The sequence below is a fragment of the Falco rusticolus genome, chromosome 5, assembly GCF_015220075.1.
Source record: "Falco rusticolus isolate bFalRus1 chromosome 5, bFalRus1.pri, whole genome shotgun sequence".
NCBI lineage: Eukaryota > Metazoa > Chordata > Aves > Falconiformes > Falconidae > Falco > Falco rusticolus.
In genome coordinates this window covers 69,836,165-69,863,836 of record NC_051191.1, presented here as the reverse complement: position 1 = coordinate 69,863,836, position 27,672 = coordinate 69,836,165, and the positions used below count along the sequence as shown (strand labels likewise).

Genomic DNA, 27,672 nt, shown 5'->3' with positions numbered 1-27,672 from the left:
ATAGTTCTGGGGATTAATTTTGGCATTTCTACATGTATAGGAATGTGGTATTTCACAATGTCAGAGCCTGGAAAAGTTCCCTTCCAGGCCAGCTCCAACAGCCACTGAAGTCCCCAGGAGTCTCACTGACCTCAGTAGGCACTGGAATGGTCCCTGGCACTTGGAACAGCTGAAATATGAACAGCCCCGAAAAAATTATCTTCCCTCTCTGCAGCCTGCAGCAGAACACTTGGACAACCTTAGCTTGCATTAAAAGGCCTCCTTCAGCCTGCCATGAGGCATACACGTTTTATGCACAGTCTTCCCACCAGGCAAAGTTTTTGAAGACGCCACACGAGCAAGATACTTTCTGATTTCAGTGGACTTCTCTAGCAACAAGAAGCTACTCCTGTTCAGCAACAACATCCACAGCCCATAACAGGATAGCCTGGCAGTTAAGGGTGCAGTGACATTGTGATTGTCTGTACAATGACAATAACCTGTTAGAAAACAGAGTGAGCATAGCACTTAATGTAAGACATGCTATTCAACACCTGTAGGCATCAGGACTGGATCTTACTCTCAGTCCCTGGAGGTTTTATGACTCCTTCAAAATTCAGCTGTTTAATTCTCCTATGTGCAGGTTTCTTCCCCGTTTCTAGTGTGTTTTTTGTTGGTTGTTTGGTTGGGGTTTTTTGTTTGGGGTTTTTTGGTTGGTTTTTTTTTGGTGGGGGGTATCCCCTCTTCTATTGTGGAAAAAGATTATAATCTACAATCAGAAATGCTGCTGATTTCCTATCTATATCCATTCTCCTTGTTTTTAATAGAATGCTACTTGTGCTCAGTATCTGTTCCTTTGATATCACAATGTTAATTTCTGCTCTTTTCTACCAGTTGTGTTATGGCTACTGGAAATCTGGATATATTATTTGTGACTATGTGAAACTGAAGAAATGATGGTGCCTCACTCCACAAGCTTTTCTGCTGTTTGTAGCCATATGATCTGGCAGTGCCAGATGAGGGCTGAGGCCTAGGGCTTACACCCAGCACCTTGCAGGCATGTTTCAGCTGCAGCTTGAGGCCTGGGTGCCCACCAGTCCCACGTGCCTTGGTTTCATGACACCATGGCCCCTATAAGCAGGGCAAAAGATGTGGAGGTTTGTAAGGCAAGACCCAGTCATGCCTGAGGGGATCTGACAGCAGGATGCATCAGAGGTATTTCCCTCCATGAGCCCCAGCTGAGCTGCCCCATAGAGAGCCCTGAGGACAACCTGGGAATGGGTCATGAGCATGGCCTCAACTCCAGCTTCAGTGATGCTCCCATCACACTGAGTAGACACAGCCACTGGTGCTCCTCAGTCTTAGGTCCTCTTTAGAGCAAGGATGACAAAACCTGGTGCTTGAAATTTAAGTAGCAAAACAGATCTCTTCAGGATACTTCTCTACTCTGAACAAAAATTACTATTGACTTGTCAGTAAACATCAGATGTTTACCTGTTTTGGGCATTAACTTCCGATTTCTCCATTACTTCTCCTGATAGATCTCCTTCTTCCTTTTGCCGCAGCCTCTCCTGTCGAGCCCGTCGTCGACGTTCTCTGGCTGCTTCTTCCTCATCATCATCATTTCTCTGGTAGGACAGCCTGCCAACAGAGCATTAGGGATAGGGAAACAAAGTACATGGGACACTGTGACTGAAAAATTACAAAAAGCAGTTGACCAGAGCACAGTAAGCATGGCTGCAGTGGCTGCTCCATATGCTGTTTAGAAAATATGCTGTGGTGTTGAGATGCATAGTTTCAAAGCTTGGGTTTGTTTTCTTTTTCAGAAATGAATTTGACAAAATAGCCACAATGAAGGCAGCAACCACACCACACTGTCGATTTGCTCCTTAGAAAATACCAAGACCATAAAAGCCCAGCTCTGTAGCTGAGCAAACATCCTGCTAGACTGCACCATGATCCCACCAGAATGCACACAGCAAGGCAGCATTTGAGTAGACTATCACTCAAGCCCGCATAAATGAAATTGGACTTAGCCAATCACCTCTGCATTAGCCTCCTCTAAATATCACACACCGAAAATGGTGACAGTATTCTAAATCTGAAAGACTGGGAAGCAAGGAGACACAAGTATAACAACCGCTCTCAGTGGCTGGTTCTGAGTGCCAAACACCTGACACCAACAAAATGTCTGTGAGCCCATAGCCCTGCCAGGCCAAATCATACAAGATCACTGCTGTGATGAAAGCCTACAGCTGAGAACCCATTGTGTTCATCTAACCTAACAGATGATTACATTTAGTTTCATCCTACTTGAAAAGGAAAGCAAGATATTACAATCTTAGTAATCCTGCGGCCCATTCAAATCTTTGCTGAGGTGCATTATTACTGCGTGAGATAAAGGGAAAGGCTGGCATTCCTCTTATCTTTTTTGTGCAGGCAAAGTGAAATAGGAAGTTAACATGTGCCAGGCCCAGTCAGGATATTCATTTACTTTGCTTTCAGCAACGGTCTGGTACATAAAGCTGAAGAAGTCACATTTGCTTGCACAGGTATGCATTTCAGCTAGCTGTACAGCCATGCACATAGAGAAAAAAAAAAAGAGTTCTGTACCGAGTAAAAACAAGCACAGTTAAAGTTTGCATTTCAAGGAATATTCTAACATTAAATGCAAGTAAAACATTTTGATTTGGTCATGCATCAGACTCTTTGGGTCCAAGCCTCTACCATCACTTTCTTCTAGTACTACTTTTCTCCTTTGCAGAAAGAAGGGTTAAAGTGTAGGTTCAGGAGAGATTCAATTATCCCAATTTTGCTTTAAAAATTAGAAATGGAAGTTAAAAACCCAAAATGACTGAGCCACTTTCCAGATCTAGAACAGTGTTTTCATCCTCAGTGCACTGAAGGATTTCATTTGCTACTTTCATGCTCGGCTTCAAGAGCTTGCAACCTTTTCTTTGTAGAAACAGCTCCTCTCAAAGAGGGTGAAAACCATGAGCAGCATGGCCATGAAGGATCACAGTAGGGGGAAGAGGAAGAAAGGAAGGAGATTAGTTAAAAGCACTAGAGGTGACACAGGGAAGGCAAGAAAAAGCATGTCCTGTCATTTGTAAGCAATTTAATGGGGGGTCAACATATCATTTAGGTCTAGAACAGAAAGCATAGGAAATACAATAATAAACCGATGGGGTCTCTAATTTGCAGAAGACAGAGACTGTCTGGAATGAACTGCATTAGCAAACTGACTACAGAAAGCCCACTCAGTAAGATGTTCTGGCTGCAAGAAGCCTATGATCTTTTCAGCTCTGAACTCCAAATGTAAGGGCATAGGAGAGGGCACGCTGCTGGCAGCTGGATAATGGCCACGACTGAGCTGATTCCCAGTGCCTATGGCTCAGGATTTGTCTTTGCAGTGACACCACAGGAGGATGAAGTAGTTTATCCTGCTCTCTCTACCCACACAGAACACTCCTACACAGCAAGGAGAGCAAGTGCTTTTAAAAGCCTCTTTAAAATGCCTTTATTTAAAACCATCAATTTCTCAGAAAACTAGAAAAAAGAAAGAAATACCCTAAGCAAAAACCTCCCATTTAATGGTACCCATTAAATAAGGCAAATGATGACAGATATGTATTTCCTGTCCTTGCACACTTATTATATAGATCATATGTTAAGAAAGCTGACAATCTCTCTCAATATCCTTTAAAGTGTATCCACTGCCTCACTGCATATCACAGTGGTTTCCTACAGCAAGCAAGTACACCAGGTATGGGTTCCACCCGTAAGGATCACCTTAGGTATTCAATTCTATGCCACCAGCATGGATGCACGAAACATCCCCAGCAGTCTAGAAATAGTCATACCACCAACTAATAGATGCATTTTATAGATCTGTATCATATTTTCTCTACTATTACGTTAACACTACTTCCGAGATTGTACTTCTACAGGCTGCTTTGTCTTGCCTTGGAAATACAAGCTTTGCTAGAGTGGACCTGACTAAGCTGCCACAGACTGACAGCAGAGCAGGCTGAAAATGCAAGTTCAGGTTGGCTACGTTAATGAATAGGCTAATGACCAGGCTGTGAGCAAACTGACAGCAGGATCATTTATGAAATGATTCAGCACAGTCACCCTAACTGCCACTGACTTTCCATGAGAAATTCAGTCACAAGAAAGATGGTGCAAGTTAGACAAATGCCATTTCTGCCCATGAAAAATACACTCTTCTGACTACAGTGTTCATCTCACCATTCTCTCAATCCTTATGCACTGGGTTCATTCAGCCTGCCTTGGCTGGTACATCACTCTCTTTCCCTTAGTTATCTAAGCAGCCTCTTCCTCCTCTGCTGCCTAGGGTGTCAAACTAATTTCACATAGAAAGTAAACCACAGGCAAACACATGAATTCAGGCACCCTCCCTACCGGGAGTGGGAAGACTAACTCTCACTCTCCCACTGTTACAGCTCTCTCTAGCCACCCATTACAAGCAAAATCAATCTGGGAGCTCTTCCACTTGCCTGCATTTTTCAGAATTCTTTGGACTAAGAGTAAACAAATAATAAAAAGTATGACCAAGATTTCAGCTCTGTATATCAGACAGATGGAAATCTGATTATCCATGCTGGCCTGTTTTGTTTCTCCACCCTTGGAGAACAGCCTTGCTGCCCAGCATGCACCACACACACACCACAAATACATTAAACTAACCCTATATCAGTTTGTCACCTTCCACATAACTGTTCAAAGTCTTTGCAGGCAAATGTCTCTCTACAGTTAGTTGTTCCAGCTATCTCAGGCAATAAGAGCACGGCACAGTGTGATCTCAAAGAGGTAAGCCAAGCCTTCTGATAGGCAACACCATTTATTAAATATTCAGATTAAAAGATGGTGACTTGGAAACTGTCCTATACCTTGTCACCAAAGATAACATGCTCTCAGTCTAAATGCCAAATAATAGGAAAAAAAAAAAAAACCAAAACCACAAAAATAACAGAGTGCTGGCAGCTTCTCCTCTTCTCTATGTTTCTGACATGAGAAAAATCAGTGTTATTGGCCTAGTAAAGCATTAGTGCTGAGTCTATCATACTTCCCACACAGCACAACTCAAGTGCAGGAGACTGAGCATCTCATCTATGTGAGAGGACATTTCCCACCACATTAGGTAGGGATAACAAGTAACAACAGACGTTCTGCCCTGTTGAGTGGGTAGGACAGATTCTTATCTCCAGGACCAAAATCCCAAACCTGCTGAAGTCAGCAACAAATCTCCTGATTATTTGAACAAGCCTAAAACATTACCCTCAGACTGCGTTGGGTGACTCTACAGCCTAGAGTGGAAGATTAACTCTGCTGGATTGGGAATATAGGTGATGGGGCCATCTGCCTCAGAACTTCTTCAATTCGGCACCCACTCTATTTTATGTCGAGCACTGAATTTAAATAAAGTTATAATCCAGTAAGGAACTTGGTTATAGCTAGGATGATTGTGGGGCTGGAACCATTTCATACAATCCAGCTTCAGCTGGTTTCCAGCTGAAACCACAAATCAGTTCAAACATTATCTAAGGCACTTTGGTTTTAGCATTTCTTGCCCAGTACTACAACATTATTATTATTGTCTGAATTATGACAGCACTGAAATTTCCTGATCAGGCTCAGGGGATTGCTACAGTAGGCATTTTGTAAAGATAGGAGATCTCTAAACAGTGTGTATTCTGATTAAAGAGAAATGTAATCATTTGTAGTACTACCTGCTCTCAGTGAGTTGTAAGCTAAACCTGATGAATCTTATTTCTTTTTCATTTTTCACAGGAGCAGAAAAAAGCATATGTCCAATTTAAGCCGGATCACTTAAATTAAACTTTTGCTTAAAAAAACCTCCATTGTAGAGGAGGCAGGAAGAAAGAAGAGCTATGGATCTGAGCTTTGACTCCACATGAAGGGTGCCAAAAATATGTGAAAAATTTCTGAACAGAACAAAAGCCTTTAAGACTAGATTTTTCAGTTAAACAGGCAGCCCAAATCTCCCTCTTATTTCCCCCACGATTCAGTAAAATGCCATTCTGTCTTCCCTTTCTCTTGCCTGCAAAAACACCTTGCATTCATAGCACTTCCCTCCCAACACATACCTCAATTAGACACAACTGTACCTATTCAGCAAGCTCTTTCCCCCACAACTTCGTTATCTAGAAGCCTTTACATCTATTACAGATTGATTTTCGCTGTGGTCCACCCCAAGAAATGAGATCATTCATTCCGTATCAAACTGCTGCACCTTCACTTCTAAGGCCCTTCCCCTTCATTACCTAACACCACAGCAGTTGAAGCGACATATGTTGCCTCATATGTCTCCATATTGATGGCAGACGGAGGATGTCAGTAAAATATCCTTGATGACAAATTTCACTGCCAGACTCAATCTATAGAAGCTGCATTTACTGGCCTTCTGCACTCTTAGAAAGCCTTTCTATTTACCCAGGCTCTTCCCGAAATGATGGGTGGGGTGAGGATGGACTCCATTATTATACCCACTGGGGAGTGCCGTTTGTGTCACTCTTGATATTTGGTACCATTTTATTTTTGCATATGTTTTTAATTTTTTCATTGTTCATTTATTTTGTATTATGATAGGCACTCTTCAAAATGTGGGTATAAACAACGGATCAATCTTCACCTCAAAAAAACATAACAAATGTACATGTTTCCAGAGGATTATGCCTCTGTCAAGCTTGCGTGTCAAATGTCAGCTGTATTTCGTTCAAGTCGTATCTAAAAATGTGGTAAATGGTGGGGGGCACTTGTGGGGAAAACTGTTTCTTTTAATCATTCCTCCATAATTCAATGACAGCTGCCAGCATGCTGCTCCGACCTGCTCAAGAAAATTCATTTTTACAAGGGAATGAGCAGAATTTCAGTCCAAAATGCTCATGTTTCAAAAAGATGTAGTGAGTGAAAACAGGGGATTATGCTGGAGACATGCAGACATGCCACCACAGTTCTCAGTCCAATGTTGTGCATGAATGCTGTTATTAACACCCATATTTTTCACATACTTCTCAATTTGACATGCACCATTTTTTTCACATTGAATGTAGGAGAGACAAGTGGATAAAATTAACAAATGGCTGGAAATTAAACCTAGACAAATTAAAACTGGAAATTAAGCACATGTTTTTAACAGTGAGGGTGAAATGATGCAACATCCATCTCTTGCATCTCCACATTAAGAAGGATGCCTTTCTGGAAGTTATACCACAGTTAAATACCAATTATTGGGCTCATTATAGACACAACTTGGTGAAATTTCGTTGTCTCTTAGGTATGAAAAGTCAGACTAGATTATACAGTGGCACCTGCTGGACTTAGATACTACAGTGTTCCATTTACAGAAGGTACATGCCTTCTCATTCTGCTCATAATTTATTTCTGACTCACAAATACCTTTACTCTTTTCACCCACACATTCTCTGGAGCTACGCTCCTGAGCAGGCAAATTACCCAGATATCCATATAGTTCTCTGGGAAAAATGAAGAGACTGACACACCTTTCGATGTATTCCCTTCTCATTAACATCATTTTCATACTGTGTGTTTCTAATATCCTTTCTTATATTTCATAGCTCCAAAGAGTTCAAGGATCATTATTTTTCTGCTGCATAACCACTTATTCAGTGGGTTAGCAGAAGAATGTTCTTTTTTTCAGATCGGGCATCCTTAATTTCCTGCCATACCTTTAGAAGACTTTCTCCTACTTTAAACCTCGATCTAAAATACCTAAAAGACAAAACAATATGCATTTTAACAATTTTTTTTTTTTCATTTAGGGAAAATAATTAGATTATTATATTTGTTAAGGATCTGGCTGTGAGATTGTTATTTTGTTTGCATGACAAAACAGTTAAGTATGGGAAAGAAAAGATCTTCTGAGAGGTCTGGCTTCTGTACATTCTTCTCTAGGGTTTCTTTCCTTTTGATGTTTTTGACATTTAGGTTTTTTCACAGGTAAGAAAAGAGAACGTACACATCCCTTTAACAGTTTGATTCTAAAAAAATAATGTACAAGTAATCCACATTGAAGAATGAAGTATAAAAAGTGATATGCAAGCCAAGGGAAAATGACTCCACACTGACAACAAAAGTATTTGGTGACTACTAAGTAATTCATGCCAAAAGTAGCCAGCGATTTTATTTCATTGCTGAACATGGCACTGAAGCCTCTAGGACAGATTCTGGCTTCCCAGATTACTAGTTTCTGTTGAAAATATATGTTTCAGTTGCATAGACGCCCAGGATTTCCAATGCCTTGTCTCATTTCTTGCAGTTTTCTGCTCATAACAGCACTGTTGCTCTGGGTTTAGATTCAAGCCCTAAAATCTGGGCCTCATCGTTAGAGCCAGTCTGTAACATCACTGCATCATTCTGCACAAAGGCAGAATGACTCATGTGTGCGCCTATTTTTTTTCTTTCCTCATGGCTGAAAACTGATGATCTGTTTCATAATATGAAATGCAAGCAGATTCTCCAACCACATTCAAATACCTCTGGTAAGTCGCCTCTGTGTACCTCAGCATAAATTGCATGCAGGGCCACTAACATGAAGGGTAAAAACCTTCAGCTACTGAAACAATGTCAAATTTGCCTCTGAAATATATTATATTTAGATAAAAGCACTCGTTGGAAATGTCCCAGGGAAAAGCATGTAATTCTCTCAATATGTGAAGTCTGCAATGCTCTACTTCATCCACAATAGACTGACATTGACCTGTCAGTGAGTAGTGCAGTATAGTTAACCTGTTTTAATTTAGGAGTTTCACAGGAAAAAAAGAAAAAGTAACTGGGCAGAAAACAATAATTGGCCAAGTGCCTTCTAGCTGATAACTATTACTTTTTTACTGCTTTCCTTGAAGCTTAGTGGAATTCACCCAGAAATCTGGTGAAACCCTGGCAGATGAAAAACATGCAAAAAAGTGTACAAAACAAGCCTAATTTTTCAAACTTTAAAAGTGGGAGCAAAACCCAATCGCTGTGCATACCACTGTGGTTGATGTGGTGTTTGTTGACTCCATAACAAATTGCTTTCTGCTTGCTGCACCACCTCCAGTTTCTAGTGCTTTATTGCATATAAAAACCAAAATAATTTATGCCACAGCCTTACCCAGTAATATTTCAGGCATATGACTTGAGAATAATGGGCATTTTGCCTAGCTGAGGCATAAGTAAGGACTTAAAGGTTTTGCCCCAGAATATACAATCCACAATTGCTACAAAGCCAAATCAGAAATTTTCTTTCTTGTGGTTTTGGGCACTTGTATTCAGTATGGCTTTCGAGGCACTTATATAACTCAGATTGCTAGCTTACTGAATGTATACAAAGTTAAGATCTAACTCCTCCTTTTTTATATTTCATTGCAAATAAAACTCCAACTCATGACTGAGACATTTACTCAAGACAAAAGGAATTAAAAATGAAGACATACACGAGCATTTGTATCTTAAAAAAGCTCTTCTGCATATCGAGAATTGTGGTTTTCCTAGAAATATGCAAAAGATTTGAGGAATGAAACGTGTATTTTTTTACAGGCACCTTTAGACAAACTGATGTCTCCAATGTGTCACGCTCAAGCCACAAAGTTCTGTATTTCCTCCAAACATCTTTTAAACTCGTGCAAAATTCATGTCGTCAGCTACAATATCTATCAGAGGTCTTTAAATGAAGGCAAGGGAGGGAAGGCAGGCATGAGGAGGACTTGGGTTAATGGGCCATTTTCTCATCCTTCATAGTCATGTCATTAAACTAGGACACTGAGGTAGGTATAGGCAGGGATAGACACCCCATCAGACAGCCTGTGGGGAACCTGGAGCAAAAGCACACAAGGAACTGTGCAGCCTTATGGGAAGGAACATGAACAAGAGTACAGCACTGTTTTTCATGGCCCGAGACCAATTTTTCTATATATATTATATGCATACATATATAATTTTTTTTTTCTCAGCAGTGAATATGAGAAACAGTTCTTCTTTCTATTTAAAAATAAAAAACTCGCATCACATGTAATACATTTTTTCCACCAGAGGCTGGAGTGGAAAGTGTGTTGTCATTAAGAAGTGAAGCTTTTTCTTTTCTTCAAGCACAACAGTTATAATCCATTTCAAGAGGATTCCCAAATTTACTGTTGCTCCCTTTCCCTATACCTATAGCAATGGTCTGGTTTTGCCAAGATTTCTGATGTAACCACCTCCCTTTAAATGCAACAGAGTGCTATTATTGAACAAAGTTGTATCTCGTCCAGCTGGGACTCCCAAAGTGCAACTCAAAGTTGTGGATTAAGCAGAACAGGGTCTGTCTTAGTTCTGTACCTGGAGGATATACTTTGAGAGAGGTAAACTAATTAATAAAGAGGGGTAAAATACAATAGATTCAGCTTACTTGTTAGACGGATATAAGTACCTTCCAGCTGAATTGCACTTTTGGGTTTCTTATCCTTGGGATTAGGGTACAATAGCAGCTTCAACATTTTTTTACATCAGGCTTTTTACAGCATCCCAGTGTTTTTTCCTAATGGTTCAATTCTGAGGGCAGCAATGGCAAAAAGCAGCCCTTCCAGACAAGCATTGCTACTGTAAGCACCACCTCAGCTAGGTGAGCCAAAACCAGATTTACAGAACATGGTGCTTGGGGTAGAGACTGCCTCCACCCTAGTGTAGCTACAGCAGCGACAGAAACAAGGGATATTTTAGCAAGCTCTCATTATAGAGACAAAGGCAAGGAAACTGGATGGAAGGAGAATCAGCTTTCACTTTTTGCTCAGTGTCCAGTTTAGCCTTGTAACTGCAGCAGGTAATGTTTTCTGAAGAAAAAAAGTTTAATTTTTTTCTTTATAAATCATTATTTATAGTGTTATTTTCTTATTCCAAAACAGTATGCTGCATCCTCCTAAATTAGCAAACAGGAACAAAGCTACAATTTCAGGAAAGCACAAACTGAATTATTCTAAGTTATGTATGCATCGCTGTTCTGGATACCCAGCCTTCAATTTCCTCTCCTCTCCTTTCACCCCGGTTACCTGCTTTGAAGGCTTGTTTAACACATCACATTAGGAAATAACAAAGGCACACTTGTATTTCATTCCCTCCACAAAGATTAACAGGATTGCTGCATTGTAAGAGCACTGTATTTTAATAGGAAGTGTAGGACCATGAGGATTGGTCTCATACACGGGAAGCTGCTTTATTTTCAACCTGTACTTGCTCCACCAAATATCATATGGGGACAAACACTAAAAAATTTAACTCAGAATCACTGGACTCATTAACATCCAAACCAATCTCGGTCACACGCTCTAATCCTCTATCACCATAACCAATCTACTCACAGTCAATTTCCAGCATATACCTATTCACCATCCACCCTGCCAAAACAAGATATGAAATTTACATGAAACAAAGCCTTGGTTTTTGAAGATGACAAATCTCTATGAGCAGAGTCCCCTTCTGCACTCATGCTTTTTCCTCACTTGCCTGCCAGGTTTTGCAGGGTGTAATGAGGAACCAGGGCCCAGGAGCCTATAGTGGATGAATCCTGAAGGCAAGAAAGTTCAAGGCATCACATCGACTGATATAAGGGACAGCACCCGCCAATAGTGCTGGATCCATCTATCACTGCAATGCAGCTGCGCCTAGGATGGATCAGCATATAGGCTACAGCTATTGTTATTTCCTAACTATATATAGCTATTCCATAACCAAAACATCAGTCTCTGATTTAGGACTGACACTGAAATTGATTATGGATTTATACAAGACTGGGACAGAGAACCAGCGGGGCAGGAAGGGGGAATGTGGAAGCGGGGATCAAACAGGGACCAGGGCTGTTGGAAGGAGCCTAGAACAAGATGTCTCCCTGAGCTGGGGAGGGGGAGAGGGGAGAGGAGAGACAGACAGAGCAATGGATGAGGAGCCTCCGTCCCTGCAGGGCATGAGATAGGGAATGGAGAAAGGTTGATGGAGAAATATTCAGAGGACTGGGAAGAGGGAAAGAAATCAGCTGGGAAGTAGGAAGGACAGCAAAAACACCAGGACTGGGGAAGTGGCTCTGCCGTCAACATGCAGCCAGATTCATATGGCTGTCCAGGGCCTGGAAAGCCAAGGCCCTCCCTGACTGAGAGAAAGGAAACTGTAAGATAACCAGTTGTGATTACTCAGACCACACATCACTCAGTAGTAACTCCTTTGGCCTTGCCTGAAACTTTATGTGACCTGAAATAGCCTAACAGTCAGAACCCACTATTTGTATTGCTCGATTCATCAGAAGTATGGGTGTTAGCGTTAGGCTGGGCTCTGTGAAGCATCAGAACTCCTCTGTATTTCCCAGGGGATTAGAGATTGTAACTAAATGACTGTTGCTCAGAGCCAGACAGGTCCCTGATGTCTGCTGGAGCTTTCAGAAATACAGCAAAGACTGTGCTGACGAACAAAGTACAAGGCTTCTATTTGCACACACGGAGCCTGGAAAAATAATTTTACCAGATAATCATTCAGATAACAACAGAATAACCTTTTTTTCATCCACTCTTTCTGACACAAAATATGCAAGAGGAGGACACAGCCTTAACACACCACAGCAGACTAAATATTGAAATAAAGGCTGCAAGCAGGAAAGCAGCTGAAATGTAAGAGCAGAACATGCACCAAAACAGAGTGGACCACGAAGCCTTATGCTAACTGAAATAAACCACTTTAGGGGGGACACAGCATTATAAATACATTCAGTGCTACAACATATGGTGAACGTGAAAAAAAAATAATGAATATCAGGTGTCTCAAAGTTTTCCGGTACCAATTCCCCACGCACACAACTCACGGATGTTGTGCAGGTGCAGATTTGGTTTCAAGGGAAATTCATAGCTGTTCCCTTTTAACATGGACAAACATCTGTCTCTTTCTCAGGTGTTTAAGAAACCTACTGTCAACAGCCAAGGCAATTAGGAGACATTTTCAGTGAGACAGCAGAAGAACTACAAGTGCAGATCCTGTCATTTGCTAACAGGATTAGGGGCAGATACATTCCATGCATCTCTCCAAAAGCTAATTCCAATGTGTCTTTCACCTTCATGAAAGGTAAAAAAACCCTTCCATAAAACAGGCCTGTACAGATATGCAAGGTCACGTACAGCACTTTGAACAGCACAGTAACGTTACAATGATTTGCAGACATCATATGACTACACCCGCATAAACACAATAAAATACCCTGGCTTTATCCTTTCAATTAGTTTTCCCTTAGATACGTCTGTTCCCTTTACACTGCTCCACTGTGATCCTTATTCCAGAAGTTACTCATGACAAAATTCCAAACAAGTCAGTGTAAACTATTGGAGAAAGTCTGTGAAAGCTGGCTGAGTTTATGAGAGCAGATCAATCACACTGAAAACACAAATCTAAAAGCCACTGTTCTTTAAATAGTAAAAAAAACCCCATGTTCCACAGAACTCTAGCATCCAACAAAAACCTCTCCCATCTCAAAGATTCACTAGCAAATTATCTACAATTTATAAGTTATTCACAGAAAACATCCAGATAAAAACTAGGGAATGGAAGAAAACAACAATTAGCTTGCCCTAGAACTGCCCATGGTCTGTGGACTTCCAATGGGACATACACAGCTGTTAGAGACATAGGACACCTAACACAGAGGAACTGCCCTTGGAGATCCTGTGCCAAGAGTAAGGAGCTTTTCTGCAATACACAGCATGTTTCCAATTCACAGCAATTATTATGGTACACTTTTTTTTCCTTTTATTTTCAATTTCATTCTAGAATAGCAGTTCCACCAAGGGAATCAGTCTATAATAGCTGTTGCAAAACATTTTACACTGGTAGCATCCCCACACAGATGAGCCCTGCATAGACACAGGGAGCTGTTAGTGCCAGTTGTACGTTCACGGCAATTGATCAGGTCCTGTTGGTTCTTTGGCAAATCTTCCAGTGACAAACAGACATCCTCTGCCTTAACTGGTCGGCCTGCCCCCAGCCCCTTCTGTGCTTCATGTTCATCAGATACAAATCCTGGCCCCAAGCCTTCAGTCCTTGTCACAGCTCCAGCCCGTCCAACAGGCAAGATACAGTCACGCTCCTCCCACATTGGCACCTGGGTTGCAGGAAAGGGTGAGCAGCACTAACCTGGGCTGGACCCATGAGCTCTGGGTTGCTTCCAGATAGTGATGAGTGTGCCCTTGTTGGAAAGCACAGCATTACTTTGTGTTGTGATTGCCCTTGCCTCTGCACACCATGACCAATGCACTGGTCTGCAAAGCATTGGTTTGATGCCACACAACACATACTTTCTTTTATCTGCATTTCACCATACTGCTAATAGAAATGTCATGTGAGTCCAGGACAGCAAAGGTGAAGGAGCAAAGTAGATCGGACTAATGAAGAGAGAGGTATGACCAACAGCAGAAGGAAAGTGAAAGGAGGTGGACATCAAGATGAGGATAGCAAAGGGGTGCTGTGGTAAGAAAGCAATACGGCTAACAGGAACAGATTGCAACTGCAGGCAAAAGAGAGTCTAATTCCAAATGTGAGAGGATATAAGAGATTATAAGTTTTGATCACCAGGAGACAAAGCCTTTTTACAGATTCAACTGATCTTCTTAAAGAAAAGGTAATAAAAAAAATTCATCCTTAAACACACACACACAAAAATGTTTAAGCCAAAGCTCCTGGTATAATCCATTACATTCCAAGAGTGAATGCAGACGGATAGCTATTTTCCCTCATTGTTGTATTAGTACCTGGCACTTGCTAACTTCTTCCCATCAAAAGACCTCAACGTGCTCTACAAATGTTAATTAATCCTTGCAACCCCTTCTAACTTCTGCCTGGTGGGTATTATTACTAATATAATGTCAGTTTATGGAATGCAAAAAGAGACATAGATGAACACACTCCTTTTAGCCTAAACCATGCAGCAGATAAGATTCTTGCTTTGACTGCAACTACTTCATGCCTGCTCCAAAACCTGTGGAAACTACCAGGAGCTTTTCCAGCAGCTTCCAAAGGAAGTTTTTGCAGGTACATGGACTGCTTCCTCCCAACCCCATCTCTAACAGCTGCACCATGCCGACTTCCATCACTGCGCCTGAAAGCGTGTGAAAGCCACTGGCAGAATTTATTATCCTGGGACGTCTTTTTGCTGGCATACTGAACAAAGAGACATCCTCCCCTGAGCTCTCTCTAAGCAAGTGATAGCCTGCCTCTCCTCTGCGTAATGCTTTGTGTTACCGGGTACTTCCAAATCAGTAGTTTACATTTTAAAAAGCATTATGCCTTCTGGGAAATGGGAAAGAAAGAGTGAGAAGCTAGTTTAGCCCACGAATCTCACAGCAATGTCACTGCAAAAGCACCTCAGGCTTTGCACAGGGGGCAGCATGCCTCAACACAGCCTGGCACCTTTTTGAAGCACAGTATTGTGAGCTGAGATATACTTAAGTGTCTGAAAGTATGGAAAATGGGATGCAGGATCCTCACCCTACCATTGGGAAACAAGGAGTTAACCTGCTGCCAAACCCCTCTGCTTCTCAAGCTTCAACAGGTGCAGAAAGCCAACTTTGTGAGGTAGGACTCTCAAAAGGTGATTGAGTAAACACCAGCTCTACACCAGAGATTTCAGTCTTACAGAAACTGTAGAAGACAACACATAGGAAGGTTTTTGTGCACCACCGCTCTCACTGCACCCTCGTCAGTCCCACAGTGTAGATGGGGCTGACCTGAACGTCAGCCAGCCCTTCCAATACTGGCTCTTGCAGGACTTCATCTTGATTAAAAGTCAAAATATTTCCTGTCTCACCTGCACTGCAAGACGGAAGAGTGTTTTAGGAAGCCACCGAGACTCTTGTAACAAGGCATTTGCACAGCAGATGGATCCTTAGAAATAATAACACCAGGGAACAGACCTTAGGCCTTACTCACATATGCCACAGTTCATCCAAGTATCCCCTTCCCAGCAATCCATAACTATTCATATAGATACACAAGCCCATTGCAACAGAGATACAAATCAATTTACCCCTTTATGAAAGTTCTCACTGAATTCAAGTCCTGCATCCTGAAAGGCACAAACCAAGTGCTGGATAGCAAACCTATGTTTAATATACTCCTGCAAAAATATAACATTTGGTAAGCGATGATTTGGCAATGTAAATTGCAGAATATTTGGGCACAATAAAGATATGACAAGCATAAGAAAATTTGAATTCCTGCTCACAAAGAGGTGGTCCAACCTGTACCACAATTCAATTGACTGAGATTGCTGAGTAAATCAGAATACGGTAGTTAACTGTCTGAAGAAGATAAACTTTAACAATTATGAAGTAACAAAAGAGTTTGAGGATCAGTAATCCTCTAAATAGAAAAATAAGTTAAGCCTGCTTTTAACTCAAGCTAACATGCTGGTAGTTAAGATGCTAAATACAAGATTTAGATTAATTTGGCCCCTCTCTGCTACAGGTTCCTGTGTGAGATACTTAAATTCCCTTGAGCTTCATTTCTCACCCAACTAACACACAGGAATGTTCAGTGAAAAAAATCATCCATTTGGAGGATCCAGAGGCTAGCATGATGGGCATTACCTACATCAATAAGGTATTGTAAAACCCATTGGTCTAACGCAAACACAGGCATAAAACAAACATTAGCAATCCTCTGCCAATGAAGTGATCTTGGCTGTATTTATAGGTGCTTCTGCCAGCTCAATGTGAGCATGAGACAGAGTAGCTGTCAGTGTTAGTCCATAGCTATAAACATATATAGTTTTTTCTGCATCCTTGCCCAAAGTTTGCTCAAAATACTTCCACAAAATTACCAAAGATTTGGGAAGCTCCAGGGGAGGCCTCACTACCTACTTTCTTATGTTACAGAGAAAACTTTCAAATGGTTTTCTCCTCTGTTTCAGCTCCCCAGAATCTTTTCCAGTTCCTTCTCCGATTTCTTCTCACATTCCAGGCTGCCCCTGTCACTCCTCACCTAATGGCATTTTAATGGGTGTCTCCATCTTCTTCCCCCACACCTGTGAGCCTTGTGCCTTAAACTCTCACAAGCCTGAAACTCCCTACTGCCTACCCTTGCAACACTATCACTCTTTTCAGGACTCAGACTCACTGAAATTATGTCATGCAAAAATGATGTCATGCATCTTGAGAAGTGCTGGAAGGGACCAAAAGCCAGGCACTAGGCACTAAACAGCAAAATCCCTGCTTGCTATAATCTTGTGAAAACCATAATTATATCCTTTTTGGGAAAAGAAAACATATTGGTACAATTGCTAGGGCAGAACAGCACAAGAAATGACTAGCACACAGAGAGTGTAACAGAAACAAATATTGTTTCATAGGTTCAGAGCATTCACCTAAGTTCAGGGGCTACAAGCATAGGACTGGGTGAAAGGTACCAAGCCAGACTTTTGCTTCTACCCCATCACTCCAAAGGGCGTTGAGTGAGCTTGAGAGAAGAAAATCCAGGAAATCAAGTAAGGAATTAACCCCATGGCTATCCCAGAATGACAAAGGACCAAATACAGCTCTCAGATATACACAAGTATTTATTCTCAGCTGGATGGGCTGCAAATTCATGCTAATGCACATGCTGTCAGTGAGAAGCTTTCAGGGCCGTATAGATAAAGATTGATGGGAATACCAAGGTAGCATTGATATAGTGTTAAGAGAGCTTTTTAGCATGTTGGTAAGTCTTGAGGAAAAGCTGCATTTGCAAAGAACTTCAAAACCGCTCTGCTATAGCCTAACTGGAAGAAAGTTAGTCCTCAGCCTTAATCTAACTGAAGTAAAAAATTAACTAGCTTTGGAAGCAGATGTGACCTCTGTTAATTAGGCTTTGGGGCATTTTCAAATCCTGACAAAGAAAACTGCTGACACAATGTGTCTGACCACTCCTGTTCCAGGAGGAGGCAGATGACTAAGGCCAAGATGCACAATACTACCGTACACACCCAGAATCCATGTCAGTGATTTCCCTCCTGTGAGAGCACGATCCTAAAAATGTCCTGCTTCAGAGGAAAGATGGGTGTTACACAAGATACACAAGGCTATTATTCAACACTAATTCAAAAATGGGAGGCTACTTTTGAATAAATCAGTATGCAAGAGAATACATTTTTTTTGGGCTTTGCAAAATGTCATGTAACACAGCAGCAGGAGAGACCTGAAAGAGAAGGAAAAAAGAAAGAGGGAAAGAAAGGACATGGCAAAGGAAAGGCCACTGTAGCTCATGGCAGCTGGAAAGCCAGGAACAACCTCAATATGAACAAAGAGACTATAAAGGTTCCACCACCGCCATGTCAGTGTGTGATGATGGTCCATATCATTTGTGGATGCTGAAACATGCAGTGTATTGAGCCTTGTAAGGCTCACTCACCCCATGATTCTACTGCCGAGTTACAAACTCCAATAAAAAAAACCAACAAAGCAAACCAAACAAAAAACCAAAAACAACAACACCCCCCCCAAAAAAACAATCAACAAAACAAAACATACACATAAAATGATTGTGCCAGGACAGCAACAGTTGTGATGCTGGAAGGTACTTCCATAATTACACTGAAGCAACTCCAGTGCTGAACGTATTACAGATGGAATTTGGCAAGCCAAAAAAATCTTCTGCTCTGAAACACATAATATATTTTTATGGTTAAAATAAATCTGCAAGCAATTTGTCTACAACTAACCAAACAGAAGCCAAAATCTCACATCCTGTAGCGACAAGTGCATTGGTCTCAAGGACACACCTCTAGGACAGGCCTCCACATTTCTTAGAGTATGAGGGGAAGGAAAACAAGTGTATATGGGCTGCTTCCTCAGGGGCTGCTTTCTCAAATTCTTGCAATGCACGGTGTGCCAGTTAGGAGGTACTTTCTGAATAAGGTTTTAAGCTGTCTGGAGCAAGAATCATCTTTTTTTGCTCTGTAATACACAAACCTTTACCTGGAGGACCTGCAGCAGGACCAGATCCACCTAAGCAGAAGTATAAAGCAGATAGAAAATGATCTGAAAAAGATTCAGAGTTCAGAATCAAAAATGCTTGTATAGAGTTGATCCTTCCCAGTTGGCATGCCAGGTTCTGCTGGAGTCACTCTTGCTCACAAGATTCTGAATATTTCTCAGTGTTGCTTATCAAGGTACATGAAAATGTGGTGGGTGGAAATTAAAAAAAAGAAGACTATGAAGTTAGCTAAGTCCCTGATCTTCAAGACAGATTCTGACTTTGAGGAGGAAGGGTCTGAATACAAATAGGCATCAAACAAAAAAACCCCTACCAAACCCAAAAAAGATGGTTGTGCAGCAAGCTTTTGCAGTAGCCTACACCTAATGGTGTATCTGTATGCTTTGTTTAATGCGAACTGGTACAATCCAATCCCTGCTACTAATGCTGTTTGTTTTTCTTTTCTGCTTTATTATCATCCAAGTTTATTTTTCACATCTTTTGCCTACAGTAAGCTAACCTCAACAATAACAGGATATGTACTCTAGATTTACTCTGTGTGTGTGTGTGTATGTATTATTGCTTTACAAGTGACACAAGCAAATAAATGAGTGACAGAGAAAACTAGGCATTTAGTAACCAGGTTAACCATTATTCCTCCTACAGTCAAAGAACCACAGGGGAGTAGCAGGTGGGAAGGAGGCAGCCACTTTACATCACTTTTGGTCTCCTGGTGTGGCAGAGTGAATTCAAACAGAGCCGATACTTGGCTTGATATTTCAGTTACCAAGAGACAGAGGCTGAGGAAGGAAAGAATTTAAATGCTAGCTTCTGCTCTTGCTTGAAACTTTCCTCATCATAATTCAGTTTAAAATGTGAGGAACTATACTGACTTCAGATCTGAAGCCTGTATTTAAGCCCAGGATGGGCTTAAAGACATGTCTTCGGAATTCACTATGTGCCTTCAAAGCAATTTGAAAGAAGAACAGCTGGGTAATTTAAAGCATCAACTAAACCTTGTAGTTAGTACTTTTCTTCAATGACAAATTTTTGAGAAGAAAGAAATTAGATTTATAATACCTTGGACTAAAGTGTGATTTTTCTGACAACTTCACAAACTGTTTAAATGCTTTAGATACAGAACAACCCACATGGAAAACTGTTCCAACGTGCCCGCTGTTCCCTAAAAAGGTGATTACAGTATGGCACTGTCAGACTTGCAGAAACTTCTCGCTACCGCATCCAGTTTGTGTGTCAGAGTGAGATTTCACGGCAACACTGAACGCCTGTGAAAAAGAGAAGGAAGAGGGGAGGGAAAGGCACAGGAGGGCGCGGGGGAAGCCCTCCCTGATTGTCTACTCTGCAAAAGATTTGAACTGCAGAAAAGAGGAACCATGTCAGCAAATGCCAAACCAATGTGATACCTGCCAAACCGCACCTTATCCTTCTCAATCAGCAAAAAAATTATCCACTGCCTGATTTCTCTTACCTCACCAATAAAGGGCTAGGGGTTTTTTTTCCTTATTAGGACAGTCTCCATGCTGTAAAATTCTGGCTCTAATAAGTGGCTTTTACAATATGTGCTGCACATCAGCACAAAAAGAAAGCAACTAATAAAAATAAAACACAGGAGGAGAATAAAAGGGCTGAGTCCTAAATTAAAAGGGACGACATCAGCTTAGTTCAGGCTCCAAAATTTGATCATAGATTTTATGAAATGGAGAATTAAAATTGGAATGGATAAACGTATGAAGGCTAACATTATACAAACATATAATTATAAACTTGGCCCTGCAGCTACTTATACATGTAAGGAGCCTTACTGAAGTCAAAGAGACTTTTTTTCAGTACACTTAAGTGTTTACATGGCTCAAAACATAAATCAGATGTCAGTAAATGGAAACAGAGAAAAGAAAGGGGGTTTTAATGTTTGTTTTAACAAAATAAAAAGTGAAAGGAGTGAAAAGTTACAGTCAGGTCTCTGAATTTTTTCAACAACAGATAGAAGTATTTTTCTTGGTTGGATTTTTAAACGAATGGTTTTGGATTATCTATTTACTGCATCTGCATTATATGGACACATATGCATATATACGGAGAGAACACCAGGGGCCTAACATAATCACCAGAAAATTTCCCTGGTTCTTTTGAACCTTCCTGTTTTATTCTGAATTGGGAACATGGTGGATGGGAAGGCCTGGGACCGCAGGTTTGGCAGCAAAGGGAAAGGCAGGGATACGAAGAAGCAGGATGAAGTTCTGCTGCCTCCATCCTGCAGTGGTTGAACACCTATGCCAACAGTGTGGCTGTGGAGGAGCTATCTGCATTTAAGATCTGCACTAACAATGAATTTTCTAGTTTTGCTGAAGCAGAAGAAAAAACCCTTGTCAGAGTGAAGTGATATGGAAAATGTTCAGGGCCGTTTTATTTTCATGCAGCCTGAAACAAGAAAGCAAATCCATCATCTAAGTTATTTTATCTTTTTATTATTTTAACTTTTTTCTTTAAAATGTAGGTTAATTTAAAACAAAAGATTCAAAAAAGAACAGAATGTTTTATTTAAAAAAAATTGCAGAGATGCTTTTCAGTCATTTCTTATATAGAAAGTGTCAAAAAAAGCATTTTAATTTTAAAAAAGTATTTCTTCTCATTTTCATTTAGACAAAGCTAATATCAGAATTCTGACATGAACTCCCAACTAGTTCTCTCCCCAGAACTCTCCCAAATTTTCTTGCTTTTTCTAAATTTATCTTTAATCAGAAACAATTCTCACCACATCTCAGGCATTTGGATTCACAGAGAGCAGTACCAGCTTGAGTCTGATATCTCTCACCACTGTCCTGACTTGAACAGGGTGGAGAATTCAGCTCAGGGTTTTCACAGAACTCTCCAGAGTCACTTGTTCTCTGACAAAATCTTAGAAATTTGATTCTCACAGTCATGACTTCAGACTCTGGTGGATGCCCAAAACTCTACACAAATTAATCCAGCTTTGTACTCCTGACAGCTAATACCTTGCTTATGCTGGAAAAAGAAAAACATCTTTCACTGAGGCAAGAAGGCTGTGAAATCTCAGAGATGCTTCCTTACAGACCTGTCCTTTCTCTGCTATGTTTCTTCCACCAAGGATAATCTCACTCAAAAATGTTTCAGCTCTTCCAGTAAATTTCTTCTGATCCGCTATGAGGAGAGTTCCCAAACCTAGCTATAAAATCTTGAACTGGACATTCAGTCTTCAACAGCCACTGTCCCTACTGATGTGTAAACCAGACACCAAAGCACATGTATTTCATTCAGGTGCTGACAGCTAATACCTCAAGAACGCTTCACATACATAGAGGACTGTTACTACAGTGTTTTACATAAACATGTGGGACCATCCACAGATAAACTTATTTGCATCAAAAACACTCACTTACTATCCCAAGCGTTTTGGAATTCACTCCTAGACAACAGGCACTGAAGTGCACCTTGGATATAAACATTACAGATCACAAATGGACAGGACGTTGTAAGAAAAGTGCCTATTTCTTGGCCCATGTTACACTTGTCAATGCTGGTGAAGAACTCAGAAATTGACTGGGATTCTTAGCTTTCAAATGGAGACAAATAGGCTCACTACAGGTTAACATCTTTGTACATCTGATCTTTAGCTACATTATGTCCATCTTATTTTACCTCAGTAATATAAAAAGGCTTTTACAAATTAAGGATTCAGGCCATTGCCCACTGGGGAACAGGAATGAAACACATGGCCAACAGAGAAGACCAGAAAAAAAGGAAAGAGATGTCTTCACGTGAAAATGAACAGCATCAATTTTTGGAGCAGAATTAACCAGCTAACACAGTGCCACCAACACCGCTGCTGTCTATGGAGAAGTGTCCTCTTCAACCCTTCTCTTGTCCTAACTAGCTGATTACCAGTCTTGAACATCCATCATCAAACAGAAAAGATAAGCTACAATATGAACAAAATGCTGTGAAGGAGTGAACTTCCAACAACCAAACTGCCTATGAATGATCTGTGAAGTCTGAACAAAAGTTATAATTTGCTGGAAAAGAAAACATTCTACCTGTTGGCAAAGATGACTTCTGCCTTCCCTAGGAACTTGCATAGTAAACACTTTCATGTCCAGCAGAGTGAGCCAATTCAATCACTATACATTTATTAAGCAGTCTTTATATTTTCAGGCCAACCAGAATGATTTCTTGGCTATGATGAGAGCTTCTGCTTTTAATTTCCAGTGTATCAAACACTAACAGGATTATATTCAGCTATTTAGCAATTACAAAATTTTCTACAGATACTATAACTACACTGAGAGCGTAGAGAGTATCTTCAAACTATGCAGCTGAAACAATCATATAAAGGGGCCGTTAGGGGACATTTGCAAGAAGTTAACAATCATATTGTACCTCATTCAAAACACTGCAATAACAGCCGCCTCCTTTTCCCTGGAGAGCCTCATAGAGTTAGGTTATAAGGATTTTAATACTGCTTTTCCATTGCAATCTCCTGAGTAGACATGAGCATTTGGAATGATTACATTATGCCTCAGCCTGGGAAGGGCAGTATTTCATCATGTGTTTCACTAAGCAATGCTTTGAAGAAGCTTTTGTGGGTAATGCTAAAGGTGTCTTCCCCACTTTTGGCCTGAGGTCATGGAGATGTTTGTTAAAAAGGGAATAAATCAGTTTCCAAATTTTGGCCACACATTTGATTTCTCTTAAGAGTCCTCGCCAAAGAGAGGTTTCCTTTTCTTCCCCAAATATGCTACTGTGAGTCTGGACAAAAGAAAACCCAGGTCTGGTTGTCAAGATGTATCTGCTCTTGTTTAGAAGGTGCTACAGGACACAAACCTCCCAAGACACAGGAAACCTACAGTACAGTAGCTGATCATGCTACAAGAGAAAAGGACTTAATTGTTTACACTCAGATATAATTTCACTGACTTAGTGAACTCACTTCACATATTGTAATTGTGGGTGCTGCAACACACACAAGCTCGGGCATTCCTCCTAGAGTGCCAGGCATAAATTTAGTACACTGCTGGTTCCCTCTCTCACTCAAATGGGAGTGGAGCAGAATCTCTCTCAGCAAGGATATCCAATGGTTTCTAGGGTTTTTTAAGCAAAACAGCCAGACCGACACCTAGCTAAACTGGCCCCAACGCAAAAGTGCAAGGGTCCAAAAGTCACCTCAGAGGCTTCAGCCTGGGTCCACTGCACTCAGGGCCAGCTCCCCACAGCAGGTATCAAGAGTCAAGGTTTCCACCAGTTATATCAGCACTAAACTGCTCACATCTAACCCACTTTGCCTTTTCCCCTCCCTTGCTTTCCCTTCAATATGGTTGCAGAGAAACTGGTGCTCCGCCACGGCTGCTCCCCATGCTCATACAGCAGTACGGGAGGGCTGGCTACTGTGGCTTGTGGCCGTATTCCACCATGAACCAACACAAAACAAACCCATTTGACACACTCTTAGTTAAATTATTATTCATTGCCCAATTTCTGAAACCACGATGAAGGATTTCAGATTCCTGGAAGGGACTTCTCGGAGGGGCTGAGTTTCAGAAATCCCTGAGCTCCCTCTCCCCCCCCAAGAGCATAGGATTTCATGCTGGAAACCAAAAACAGGCACCCAGAAATCCCTGTTGCTTTTCAAAACCTCTCCCAAATTTTAAACAAAACCCTGATATAGGTCACAGTATTTTAGAAACATAGTAGTGTCCTGTTTCCCATCCCTCACCCTATAAAGGAGACAAAACAACACAGGACCCAAATAAAGCACATAATTTCTTTATCGATGTTAAACAGGCTAATTGATTTTCTTCTCCTGCTTCCCTCCCACATTCAGGGATGAATGTGCCATTAGGACTTATTTACACAGCAAATTAAGCTGAGTTATGTGAAAGCTTTCATACAAACTATGAAACTTCTGCAACCTTCCCTTTAACAGAACTCTGATTAGCAACCAATACTTCCAACATATGCTCCTGCCACTAAACAAAGCAATCTAAATTCTGCAATTCAGGTAAGAGAAATGCAAAAATGCAAAGACTTTTCCCTTAGAAAATAGAGCACAATATAGCAAAAAAGAAGAGTTAAAAAAACCAGTCTGCATCCAACACTTATTCCCCAGTTCAACCAGCTTCCCTGCGTGTTACACCATTCTGTTCCCCTTTCCCATTGCCACCATCCAGAACTTCCTACACAACACCGAAAGGCTAAATCCATACAGATATCATAATAAATCGGCAACTCACTTGGAAAGGCTTGACAAGTTCTGCCTGTAGTATGATCTGCTGATCATGTCTGCAGCATATGAATCAGTGCAAACTGCTGCCAGCTCCAGGGAGCAAATGGATGGATGATCAGGGCGTGGAATGAGATAATAAAAATGCCATTATCCTTTCAGGCATGCGAGACTCATTGGATGTTCTTTCCACCCCACAGGTTAACCATTTGGTTGGTCCTGTAGCTCCCGTAATGACACAATTTGCCTATTGTCAAGCTCATTATCTATCTTGTATCCTCCTCCCCTCCCTTCACCCCCCTCTGCTCTGTGATCATATGATTATTATTTTTTTTACTGTATTCTCTCTAATAGATCCTCTTTGCTATGTCTGGGCCCCCTGTAACAGAAATTCCTGCAGATTTCTCAGCTGTTCAACTTGACCGACAAATGCTTGCTTCCCATTCAGCTTTCACAAGAAGCGCTTCTGTTTAGCAAGCTTGCCTGAGCACCCAGCAGCCTGAGCGCTGCACAGAGGTGCCTTCACAAGTATTTGCTTGTAGGAAAGTCACATTCCAGCCTGCTGAGAGATGAGCAGGGGAGAGGACACAAATATAAAACAATGATCCAGGAAACAGTCCTCTCTTTTGATGATAAATCATTGCCCAAGCATTTTGCAAGCACTTGCATCCAGTCTAACTTGTGAAAGGTCAAGCTGGATTAGACAGCTCAAAAGACTGGAGGGTGACTGCCAAACAGGAACAAATCCAGGGAGATGGGAAGTAGCTGCAAGCTCAACTGCAGTTAAGGTAAGACCATCTTGTGTTTAGCAAAGGGATTAAAATCAGGGCTGGACCTAAATCCAGTCTAACAGACTCTCCTCTATGTTCTTCCATCTAATCCAGTGAATGAGGCAGAAAACAGAAATGCAAACGAAGTGATTTAAATGAAGGCACTATCAGGTACCATGATTTCACATGCCTGGTTCTCATACCACTTTAAGCCCGCATGTGCGAGTAAACTGAAACAGCTTACTGTGCAGTCCTCCAGCCATTCTACCCCAGGCTCTGATCTTGTTAAATCTGATAAATTACCAGAGTGGGTGTGGATGGATTCATACTCCAAAGGGAAATCTCTACTGCAAAGTCGCCCTTCTGTGGGAACGAGTGTGTGGGTTCAGTAGGTGGCACTCTTACCTTGGAGTGAACACCGAGGCAATCGTCTCTACATGAAGCCATGGAGGATGCTGGATGTTCAAGGAGGCATCAACCTTGACAGTTTTTTTTTCTCACAGCTTGCAAGAAACCAACAGCTGCACTTTGCTTGAGGCACTGATACTCATTTATGTTTTTGCTCAAATCCTGCAGTCAATAATGGTGGATTTTTCCTCCCAAAACCCCCCTCTACAGTTTCAAGGAGATAGATTTTTTGAAAAGGTTCTGTGCTTTATAGACAGGTGAATGGCTCACATGCAATGTTCAAGCTCAGGAGTTTTCTTGCACAGTCATAAACTGGTCTACAATACCCCAAGATGTTGCTGTATCTTCATGTACACCTTTTGCAGGCCCAGCCCCTCATTCCAAAGTGCATGAAAAACCCTACCTTTTAGTGCATAAAATATACTGGGATTCTTGCCTGGAGCAAGGAAAGGCCAATAGTGCTGACTGCATAGGGAGAAAAACATAGATTCCATTTCTGTGATTGCAGAGAGATCTGGAAATGAAATGACGGTGCAGCAGGCAGGCCATCTCCATTTCTTCTACTCTGACCTCAAGGGAAAGAGGGCATGTAAGGCAACGTGGACGTGTAGAGTCCTTTAAAAATGCTGGTGAGAAGGGAGTCATATTGACTCTTCCTGGAAAAGGCATTTCTACTACTGGGGAATTACAGAAGCAGAATTCTTCCCTCTGGAAGAGCATTAGTTAAACAGAGATTGTATCACTGTTCTGCCAAAATATACATTTTAATCAGATGCCAGATGTAAGAGTTGATGTTTATGAAACTATAAACTGGGTTCCAAGGCAGCCCTACAGATTTCCAATACAGGTCTGTATTTACTACTGTGTCACAGAAACTTCCACACACACACACACCCCCACACACACCCATTGAGTGTGTTCTATACTCTTTTCTATTAATCTTGGAATAGTTAGGTTATTGCATTGGTCACAAACAAAACTGTTTCTACGCAGGATAAAAATAAAAGCAAATTGGCTATCCTTTAAAGCACGACACTCTACATTTTCAAAGAATAGTCAAAAATAGTCTCAGATTTTTTCAAAAATCTCCCACTACTGTCATGCAGATTCTGGCTCTAGAAGGCAAATCTGATCTATTTGTTGGATCACTAGGAACAAAGTAAGTCTCTTGTGCTTGTAGTAGACCTCAGAACCATTTTTAAATGTCCCCCTTAGGCTAGGACAGTCATAATAAAGCCAATTTCTTTTTCTGTTTTTCCAAATAAT

The 27,672-nt window shown here is 41.2% G+C and overlaps 1 protein-coding gene across 7 annotated transcripts in view; it reads right to left on the bottom strand.

The window, feature by feature from the left end:
* CALD1 (caldesmon 1) overlaps positions 1-27,672 on the bottom strand; it is a 202,822-nt gene that overhangs the window by 33,995 nt on the left and 141,155 nt on the right. For 6 of the 7 annotated variants that reach the window (XM_037388086.1, XM_037388080.1, XM_037388081.1 and 3 more), the window contains one exon: positions 1,474-1,620. In XM_037388086.1, coding sequence (XP_037243983.1) covers positions 1,474-1,620 — 147 coding nt within the window. Of the gene's footprint in view, positions 1-1,473; positions 1,621-25,238; positions 25,482-27,672 lie in introns of those variants that run through there. The other variant, XM_037388085.1, reaches the window with a different exon arrangement.